Source organism: Dipteris shenzhenensis, chromosome 7, assembly GCF_047967505.1.
Source record: "Dipteris shenzhenensis isolate YYH24624 ecotype China chromosome 7, Dip_SZ_1.0, whole genome shotgun sequence".
NCBI classification, from domain to species: Eukaryota; Viridiplantae; Streptophyta; class Polypodiopsida; order Gleicheniales; family Dipteridaceae; genus Dipteris; species Dipteris shenzhenensis.
In genome coordinates this window covers 14,518,153-14,529,360 of record NC_141602.1, presented here as the reverse complement: position 1 = coordinate 14,529,360, position 11,208 = coordinate 14,518,153, and the positions used below count along the sequence as shown (strand labels likewise).

The 11,208-nt window shown below is 43.3% G+C and overlaps 1 protein-coding gene across 2 annotated transcripts; it reads right to left on the bottom strand.

The window, feature by feature from the left end:
- Window positions 1-1,357: 1,357 nt before the first annotated feature.
- LOC147899988 (uncharacterized) lies at window positions 1,358-5,006 on the bottom strand. 2 transcript variants are annotated; one of them, XM_087377006.1, is made up of 3 exons: window positions 2,937-5,006; window positions 2,516-2,659; window positions 1,358-2,189 (listed from the first exon to the last, which is right to left on the bottom strand). In XM_087377006.1, exons 1-3 carry the CDS (start codon window positions 3,833-3,835, stop codon window positions 1,748-1,750), a joined length of 1,485 nt encoding a protein of 494 aa, XP_087233132.1. In that variant the 5' UTR covers window positions 3,836-5,006; the 3' UTR covers window positions 1,358-1,747. The 2 variants fall into 2 exon arrangements, with proteins under 2 accessions (XP_087233132.1, XP_087233133.1); XM_087377007.1 differs by having other exon boundaries at window positions 1,974-2,196.
- Between the last annotated feature and the right edge of the window lie 6,202 nt (window positions 5,007-11,208).

Here is an 11,208-nt window from a genome sequence, read left to right as displayed (position 1 = left end):
CTTCCTGTGCAACAAATTCTCACTAGGTGATGTTTTTTATGTATGAAAGTAGACATTGCCTTTGAAGCCTCAAATTAAGAGTTGCAAGTTGATAAGTTACAACTTCAACTTGATTTTCTATGCATAACTACATTGAAAATAGGCCACAAATATACCAAGGTCCAATTTTATTTATATAATTTTGATTATAATTATTGTAGGGATTCAACGCAATATACCCATTTGGAGCATTTGATTTCAATATAATCTTTTAATATTATGATGTGAGTAGTACCCCCTTTATTGAATGTAACCACTAGCATTCTCCTTGCTCTTTATGTTTCAAATAATCCTCCTCGCCCCTCTCCCTCCACGCCCCAAACTCACTCACTCTCTCTCTCTCTCTCCTCCCCCCCCCTTAATTCTTTGTCTCCTCGCAAAAACATAGCACCTTATTGGCTTTATCAAGAAAGTCTACATTGTACAAGTGTAGGACCTTGCTTATTTGGCAAGGGCCTCACTCAAATTTCCAAATGCCTTCAAGTCCCTAAAGCTAGCATGGGTTTGTATGTGAAGTGAGCTTTGAGTCTTACAATAATTTCAAGCATACAACTTTGATGGCCGTTATTATATCACCTAGTTTACATGGCAAAGGTACTAGTCCTTGGCTACTTTTAAAAGAGTCTTGACTAGCAAGACACAAAGCCTAATACTTCCACTTCCCTACATAGGGCTAACCTTGGATCCGACAGGCACCCCTCTGAAGAGGGATATGAGGTCTGGCTTAGTCCAACAAATGATGGATCATGCTATAGAATCATGCAAATGCTAGTGAAAGACCACTTTAATCCCAACAATAAAGCTCTAAGCAAAGACATCAAGCCCTCCTAGCTAAGTATACACAACTTAAAGGATTGCCTTAGAGTTTTCCAAAATCTTGAAGAGGGAACTCTTCTATCAAGTTTCTTCTTTATTAGACATCTTAAGGAAACAAGTGCTAACACGACTCCCTCTTCCCACCTCTCCCTCTTTGTCTCTATCTCCACGCATGCTCGCACACGCACACACACACATACACATGCATAGACTCTCTCTCTCCCCCCCCCCCCCTTAGGAGACCAACCCTATCCGGTCTCAATTGTATAAATAACCCAAACATCTTGATGCGCATAGAAATTATAACACAAGGAAGCTTAGAGAGTGGACGTCAGCCAAGTAAGACCGCTCATCAAAGACCTAACTTAGAATGACAATACTCTGCAGACACCTAGGAGAGAGGTGCAACTTGGCCTCCAAAATTGTGCAACTTTTCATACGCATATCCACGGACCACAATTATATAACACGGAGGATCCAAAGAAAAACCACAATAGGCGTGTATAACTTGTGCATAATTGATACTAATGTGTAACGCTGCTCCAATAGGGCAGCTTAAGATCATATAATTATTCTGTAGCTTTGAAGAAAGAATTGATTGTGAGCCTAATGGGGCGGTGCAAAGAAACGCAGATGAACATGAATCTTCCTATAGTGTGAAATTTTGTTTTGAAGGTTCAAATTTCCGCAAGATGAAAAAAGATGACTCGGAGTAACGACGACTCGGAGTCCTGTGGGGAAAAGTAGATGCCTCAGTGGGATGATGAAACGCGTCAAATGCTTTTGATTGTAGGATTCTGCAAATTTGCAAAATGTGGAAGGGGATGGTACGAGTTACCTGTTCCTCATGTGCTGATTTTCTCTCTCTCTTTCAGTGATACCATCTCGGATGCTACGAAGTTTTGCGCACTCCAAAAGGAAGAATGTCTTCAAGAAGCCCTTCATCAGTCGCAAGCTGTGAGGGCTGAGAAGGCTGCTGCTGTTGGACGAGATGATCAGGAGGTCTGAATGGCGGAGGCTGTAGTGGGGCAGGTGGTGGTGCCACAGGCATTGGAGATAGAAGCTCGTGTCCATGTAGCTGTCTGGCCAAATCATAACTACTGGTTGGGAGCTGAATATTGGGCATTTGCAGGGATGGAAATGAGAATGGTGTCTGGGGGAAGGAAGCCATCCGAGGATCCACAAATTGACTCTCGGAAGAGCCACGAAAAATTGCAGGGCTATGATGAGTATGCTGTCCCTCGTAAGTTGTAATAACCATGCTAGGGTCCTCTGATGAGCGCTCTACACGTTTCTTCACTGAGCATTTGCTGTAGGTACACCGGTAATAGCTCCTGAAACCTCCAACAAATGAGATATAAGGATTTGTCAGTCAATGAATCACGTGAAAGTTGTAATCCCAGATGTCTCTTACATGATGATTGATGCTATTGAACATAGTAGTAAACATTCCTACGCTGCGACAGCTAAATGCAAGCTGAGTCCAGCTGCATAAGTAGAGAAGCTTACGAAACAAGACAATTAGAAGCTACTACGAGATCCGGTATCCAACCGGTGTCGAGCCACAGCATCAACATCGGAATCGGTAACGATCGACGAGAAAAAGAGAGGAGCTGACAGCCATAAAGACTCAGATTTGCATCCAGGACGAAAAACCGACCTTGGATATGGGCTGTTCTTTACTGCCTTCTGTCCATACTTGCGCCATCGATAGCCATCTTCGAGATGCTCAACCTCGCTCTTCGTGACTAGTGCGACTCTAGGTTCACGGTTGCGCTTTTGACCTTTCTTGCGGGGTTTGCTGCTGCAAAGAAGTTAAGACAATGCTTTAATTTGAGAGTTTCTGATGTATCTACTCTCCAGCACATCACCGGAAGCTGATCGGTGCTGAAGAACAGTGCCGCGGCCTCCGAAAAACCGCGTACGCGCTTGCACGAGAAAGGAGAAACGGATTTTGAGACTACTGCAATAAGTTTACGAGGGCGTGGCGTCGAGGCTGCTTGTCGGGAGACAATAATACTGATGAGGAAGGAGATGGATCATGGAGAAGAGAGAATAAGTAGAAAGACGAAATTCCTTACGGCTTCTTGGTTGGATCTGAGGAAGGTTTCTCTGGCACTGCAGCTGCGTCTTCTTCTGGTACTTTTTCTGGCGTGGCTCCCTCATCCACCGCGCCTTCCGTGGCTGCTGCTCCGCGGGTCGAGTCCTGATCGTCATGGTGATCGCTGGACGATGACGACATCGATGAGATAGGTGTGCTCGGCACCGTCGACCCTTCTCCTGATGCAACACCCCGTGCTTGAGCGTCTGCCATCGAGGTCTGATCAGCAGCCGTGGAAGAAGAAAAGTCTTGGAAAGAAACAGACGATGAAGGCATCCCCTCCCTCCCAAACCCCTGAAACGGAGGGTTTTCCTGTTGATCGAAACCTGAAAACGAGCCCGATCCAGGTCTCTCTTCCGGTGTGCCCAAACCACGATAGGAGGAGGATTCCAAAGCAGCACCGACTTGCCTGGAGAGATCGGAATAATACGAGGAATCCATGTTCATGCCTTCTTGCAAGCACTGCGTGTAACTCATGAAGCTGCCGAAATCGAATTCGGCGTCGGGGAAACCTGGAATTCTACCGACCTGCTGTGCAGTGGCATCCGTGTGCCTTCTTGCGGATTCCATCTCGATCTGCCAAGGAACTAATTCGGAGCTTGAAGTTTCAAGGAAACGCTGCGGTAATAAGCTGCCAGATGGTGTCAAGGGAGGAAATAGGTTACGATCGGACTGAACATGCTGCTGAGCAGCGGGCGTATTCCAGAATGAACGAGAGGGTGTTGCCATTGATTGCTGATCATATGGCGATGTTGATAAAGGAAGTGTCGTCGGCCTTGAAGACGTTCCTGCTGCTGCAGCCATTTCCCGTAAAGCTTTCTCAAGATCTCTCTCAGCATCAGCAGCATCTCCTTTTGGACGAGGCGGCTGACCTGCCATGCCTGTTCGTAGGTCCCCACTTTTTCACAACAACGCACTTTCCTGCAGCGACTTCCAGAATTCGGAAAAATTCTCTGAACGTGCCTTTTTCCTGCTTGATACACGATTCTTCTTGGGCTCCTATTCCTCCACGATTGTTTGGTGCATGTTCAACGCTCTTCCATAGACAGAATTCAAAGGAGATCCCAGAACACGGGTGCAAGCAAAGAATGGCTAGCGATTTCAATGACGCCGAGGAGCTTAATAGAGCGAAAAACCCTGCCTAGAGAAATCGGAATTGAGGATTGGCGGATGGAGGAGACTTGGAGGAGAGGGTGTTCTGTCAGGGGAATACTTGCATGGCGAAGAAAGCGACAAGTAGGACCCTGATTCAGGAACGAAGCAACAAGAGTAGAAATGTAAGGAATTGGAACCTGTCTGGACGTGGATGATCGTTCAGGCGACGTTCCGACAGCAAAGCCGCTGAGAGAAGGATCGAGCATGCAGCTCCACGTCGTCGTGAGCAGCTAGTTGGCGTTCTAAAGCAAATTCGGAAGGAAGTCTTGCAGTCACCGCGTCTATGCACTCAGGAAGTAACGGTGCAGCACGCTACTTTGTGTATGTACCAATTGAGCTCATTTGCGTACAAGGCTTTCCACAAGGAGAGCACGCGAATCAGTCTATTGAAAGCAAGGTGCAGCCAGGGTCATCTTCTGAGCTCAACGGTCTCTCTCTTTGTGTGTCTCGCTCGACGACTATAGTTTATCTCCCTATCCTCTCTCTCGCTCTTGGGTGTGTGTCGCTCTCCCTCTCTTTTTGAGTGCGTGTGAGCGCCCCTCTCTCTCTCTCTCTCTCTCTCTCTCTCTCTCTCTCTCCCTCTCTCTTTTTCTGTCTCTATTTCTGCAAAGAAGTTGGATTATAAGGAATCTAAATTTGTGCTGCCGTAAGCCACTGCAGCGTTCCAAGTGGAGATTGTTTGCGGTAGATGAAAAGTCTGAAGGCAAAGTGTATCGCTGAGAAGCTGGATGGGACGGAGGAGGAGCTGAAATGAGCTGCCAAAGCTAGAAGCTACTGTAGGTGGTGAAGAAATGGAGGATGATATGTAGGCGGAAGCAAAAGACAGGTGAGGAGGAGGAGGTTGAGGGTGAAGATAATTGTGGGAAAAGAAGCTGAGGGTGAAGATAATGTGGGAAAAGATGGGGAAGAAGGAGGTCTGTGGCAATAGCGTGTTGGAGTACACGAATGTGAGAGAGAAAGAGAGAGGATGTGTGTGGGAATTGCATCTAGATTTTGGGCGGTTGTCAAAAGCAAAAGCAAAGCAGCTCGTGAAATCAGTGATGATGTTGTTCAAAAAAGTTACAATTACTAGGAATGCTCCCCATGACGCTGACGTGTCGCCACCTCAGCTTCCCAATCCATCGCTACGCGTCCATTCCGTGCCCACCGCCTCGCCACCACTTCGTCCACGTCGTCTCCACGACCCTGACTTTTTCCCGGCCCAAAGCTCAGCTCCAGTGACTTGACACGCTTCCAACCACGTCATCTTCACGCCCCTGCACCTACCTCCCTCCACGTCATCTCCACGCTCCTGCACCTACCAGGCCCACTGACCGAGCCCCACTTATCCAACTCCGTCCACGTCGTCCCTACACCCCTGGCCCCCTGACCAAGACCCCCCGCCACCTCAGCTCCACGCCCCTGCCCTCTCGCCCCTAGAGACTCGATCCGTGGCTCGTGGGAACGCGTTACCGGAAAGGGCGGAAAGGCGAGCCCGCCGTAGTTTTTTAACCGCGATCAAATTATGCGGTTAGTCGGCGCGTACCTCCCCGAGGTTTATGAAACCGTGTTGACTGGCTCAACCGGTCAAAGTTTTGTCGGAGATATCGGCTGACTTCTCACTATCCCCCAGTCAACGTCCCACCCCATCCAATTCATATCTCCGTTCTCTACCGCCCTTTTCACACTGTCCTTCCTCTAAAGTCCTTTCACGTCGCCCCCCGCCCCCCCCTTAGAGTTGGTAACTGGCTATCAATTGAAAACGTCACCATGCAGCTGATAAGGCACTCCAACAACCTATTTCAGCCCACTCATCCTCTCCATTCCGTCAAAGACTAGGGTCGCTAGAAAATAGATCTCACCCGTGTTCTATTAAAATTTTCGCAGAATGGTAATCTTCACACTACCCATAATAGCTGCTCGAATTCAGTATATGCCATGTGGCTTGCTCCCCATGCCTTTGACGGCCAAAAAAGGGAGGGGGTCCACCTTTCCCCCTCATCGTAGGTTGCGCGCTTGCTCGCCATTTTATGAGGGAGAGTGTCCCCCCTCCCTTTCCCCATCTCTCCATACCCACATCCAAAACTACATGCACCTCCGAGAGTGCTTCTTGCATCTCTTATGTTTAATCAAGAAGGCTCGGGGGATGCACCACTAAGAAATCCTAGGTATCACGTACGTTCAAGGAGTATTAAAAAAACCCCTCAATTTTAAAAAAATCCCAATAAAACCACCCCTCTTTACTTATAGACTAACGGATTTTTTTTCTAAAGCTCAATTAAAAACCCCCTCCTGTTATTGTAAACCTATTAGAATACCCCTCCTTTTGAATGCACGTGGTACACTAAAATTTTGGTAGGTGAACCCCTTGAGCAAGAAGGTTCTGAGGCTAGACATGACAATAAAAATAATATAGAACCCATTTGAATGACTTTAGACGTCTGCTGCACACGTTGTCAACATGAACATGTCTCCTCATTCATGAAGATTTCGCTAGCAAAGCAAGGTCCTCATTTTCAACTTGAAGCTACAAATTAGCAGGTGAAAATAGGAGGTTCCTACTTTCATTGCACAAAATCTGAAATCCTCACGGGAATAGTTGAACCATGAAAGCAACTCAAAGTCGCTCCAAGATGCAAACACAACTACACACAATAAAGCATTCTTACGCATTTCACTTCAAACTACTACCCTAAATTAGCAAAACACAATCCCAACGCTATGGTCAATAATCACACGTCACACAAAGACACCCATACAACCTTTTAACAAGGTTCACTAACTTATTTCCCGTTAATAATAAGATTTATGCTAACACTAGAGATAATAAACAAGCTTTGTCATAGTACACAAGCCTTGTAATTCTACCTAATCAACCGAAGTGCCAGTTCATCCCACAAAGCACTATGGGGGCACCTTAGACTGAGTGAGCTATATTTTCTAAATTGGATGACCTACATGCCATATAGAGATATGAGTGGGGTACAAACACGTGTGTGTGTGTGTGTGTGTGTGTGTGTGTGTCTGTGTCTGTGTCTGTGTCTGTGTGTCTGTGTGTGCGTGAGAGAGAGAGAGAGAGAGAGAGAGAGAGAGAGAGAGGCATGCATGTATGTCCATATATGCATCATCATAGCATGCATCCATCAACAACACACAAGTCTGTATGCACACGCAATCACCTTTGATTAACTCATTAGAACTACATTGTAAGTATACTTGAACCTACAATTAGCAGCTTTAGAATTGTAGGGAGTTGTTGGGAATCCCCACCATATATCATGTAAATATATTTAGTAGCGCCCACTAACATACATTGTATTCTACTATTCTTTTGTGGTACTTAGAGGTCCTTTTGACCTTTAATGGATTGTGTGACACCCAAATGCAAAGAGAGTGTAAACATAATCACACTTGAGAAAGACCAAAGTTAGCCTTCATTAAAAGGAGTGCTGGTGGTTGGAGTGCTAGTGGTAGTAGTTCTCCCAATGCCCCCTCTACAAATAGACACCCCACATTCAAATAATCATAAAAAACCATGCCCGCCCATCGTTCCCCCCTCCCCCCCCTTCTCTCTCTCTCTCTCTCTCTCTCTCTCTCTCTCTCTCTTTCTCTATCTATCTATCTATCTATCTATCTATCTATATATCCTTGAAAGTTGAGTATGATACAAATAATACATTGTATGCTAGATTATGGTCCTATTTTTAAGGATCTAAGGAATTTAGGAAGTGCTTTAATTGAATGGAAGCCATATACACATATGGCTCATCCAAAAATATATATTATTAGTTATTTCTTAGAGTCTATACATGAGAGTATATGGAAATTGAGCTAGTATATTGTTGTGGTGAAGATAGTTTTAGTCTTTCCTAATCTTCTATCCTTTGCAACCTCAATTTCTAGAGTAAGATGGCATATGTGGACTTTTGTCCTCCTTTTTGGGAACCTGGCGGTAGGGAAGAGCTATTATCCTCTTTTTAGGCATGTAGTCATATGAAAGAGCTATTATCCTCTTTCTAGGCATGTAGTCGCTGTTTTCAAAATGTTAAAAATGTGACATTATGTTTTAATTTAGTTGTCCTGTCTACAATGGTGACATCACATGTATCCCATGATGTATATTTTCTTTACCTCATGGAGATAGTGTGTCTTTCTCCCATGCTGTTCACTTTAAAATACATGTTCCCCTTCCCACCTTCTCTAAGGGAAAGAGGGGTTCATAACTTGCTCTCTCTCTCTCTCTCTCTCTCTCTCTCTCTCTCTCTCTCTCTCTCTCTCTAAGTGTGTGCATGTGTGCACATCCATCCATGCATGCATGGATGTTGTGTACACATGCAACAATACTTCACCAAATGCACGATGCCTTCCACTTGCAAGAAGCTTGTTTTTACGACAATTACTCTCTATAAACAAAATGCCCTTTATATTGATCTTTAATATGATAAACATTCCCTTATAATTTTCATCATGTGCTTTGCCCATAGATTTCTTCATTTGCTTCCCATATCCATCATTACCTTCCCCATTTACTCATCCATAATTCTTCTCATCATCAACGTACCTCTGATTTTGAAGCGTCCATTATTGTATCAGATTCCAATACCTTATGTTAGCCAGAAATGGTACTACCTTGTGATATTTCTTTGTTTTGGCTAGTTCTTGAAATGTATTTGTGAAATTATATTATTTTACAAAGCAAATTGATTAGAATATGTAATTTTGTACAAACTTATATTCTTCAATTCACACACGATACATCCCTTAAGTTCAAGATCTAGAATCAGAATAATGGCTAATTCATTGCTTCTAGAGAAAAGGATTATCCATCTAAAAGGTCTCATTTTATGGTCAACTACGGACCAAAAAGGCCAAGAAATTTAAGTTCACTCTTTGATAAAGTAGGATTGATAGAGACCTTAATTCATGAAACAACCCATTAAACATCACTTCAAGAAAAAGACCAAATTTTGTAAGAGCCTCTAGCATTGAAATCTCATGGACAGGTTTTATAGTTGACAATTCCATAGTATACAAGACTATGCTAATAATTTTTATAGATAGTTGTAAAAGTTCACAATTTCATGCAGTATGTTGGCATAGTACACAAGTCTATGCTAATATTTTTATAGATAACTTTTGTAGTTGACACTTTCATGTAGTACCTTGGCATAGTATACAACGCTATTCTAAAACTTTTATACAAGTAATGATAATGTTGTTCGACAAGTACAAAGTTAGTTTAATATATATTATGTTCGGAATAGCATGAAATCCTTGAATGACACTTACCCAAATTTGGCACTCTTCAACATATGGGATAACATGCATTGCAAACCATTTAGTATTTAACTTTCTACAAGGATGTCATTATATTACCTAACTTTCCCTATAGCATGCTTGTCTATTTTTGATGCTTGCCTCCCGATGCTTTGCGGGCCTTTTTTGTTTTTTTGTACCAAGGTGAGATCCGTCAGTAAGTTTTTGGATCCAAAAAATATCAGTATTTCCATCAATATTTGCATTGGTAATACTATCGGAATAATCGATGGTATTCGATGAAAATACCGATGGTAATATGGGTCCAAAAAATGTCGATATTGCCATCAGTATTTGTGTCAATAATACCATCGGAATAATCGATCATGGTGTTTGATGAAAATATCAACGGTAATAACGATGCATATACTAACTCGAAAAGAACATGGAAGCATCCAGTTAGAAGAAAATTAGCATATTCCTTTTCTACTAACGGAGGCCATAACGATGTCCTGCACCAATTGTTATTGTATGAATTAACATCAGAAGAGAATTTAGAGAGTGGATATGGGGAGGTGCAAGTAGGTGGGAGTTTAAAGGTTTTTGTATCTTGCAATATTTTTTCTGGGCAATGGTCAATGAGCTTGGGAACCTTTGCTAGCATTTTCTTGTCCATGGCCCCAGTTGCCTTGGCCTAATGGAATGGTAGTGACTAGGAACTGCCTCTTAGAACCACACATGGAATGCCACAAAACTGCATGTACCTGACAGGTTTCGACTCAAGGCTGTGCAATATTAGATGGCAAGTCCTAGCAATGTGCTACTCCCTATGCGCCCCCCCACTTTGTTTAAGCTCCACCACAATTAGCTAAAAGTAAATCCTTTCTATCTGGTTGAGCTACCTTCTAAAACCATCATGGGCCTTTAACCCCCATTGAGAACAATCACTATGTTATGCAATAGTTGGCTAAAAGTAAATCCTTTCCATCTGATTGAGCTAACTTCTAAAATCATCATCATCCTTTAACCACCTTCGAGAACATTTACTATGCTTGCAATATCCTTATTTGAAATTTTGCTCAAGCTTAATCGAAAAGAGTGTTCCAATACACTAGAAACGTTAATTCATGATAATAAAACTCACAATACATGCAAAATCTATTCATAAATCTAGCATGATTATTGTTTTGACCACCAAGCTAAAGAACATTAACTCAGTATAAGAAAACCTAAAATATATACACATGTTCAACAAATTCATCAACCCAACAAGCCTATTATTTTGACCACCAAGCCGGTCCCTAAATCAATGGGCTATCTAGAAAGGACCAACAAGCTTCATGTTTCAACCACTAGTGTGGTTAGCAAGTATGTAGCTTACTACTACAACTACATGTATGGTGGTTGTAACCAGCTTGATTGCTATAAATAGTCATACTACAATGACGTGTATGGTATGGTGGCCAAGTACATAGCTTACTATTGCAACCTTATGCATGTTGTTGTACCTAGCATGATTGTTGTAAATAGTTGGACTAAGCCTTCATATTTGTCAGATGGCTAGCTTAACCTACTATGTCAACCATCGAGCTTAGTGCTTGTGAAAGAATATTTCCTCTCTCTCTCTCTCTCTCTCTCTCTCTCTCTCTCTCTCTCTCTCTCTCTCCCTCTCTCTCTCTCTCTCTCTCTCTCTCTCTCTCTCTCCCCCCCCCACTCCCCCTCTCCCCAAATGCACATTCACTCAAGATTCTCTCTCTCCCCTGCTCCCCCTCTCCCCAAATGCACATTCACTCAAGATTCTGTTTATGACTCCAAGCTAATCTATCTTGGAACCTAATTGACTTGAGGTACATGTCATGAGC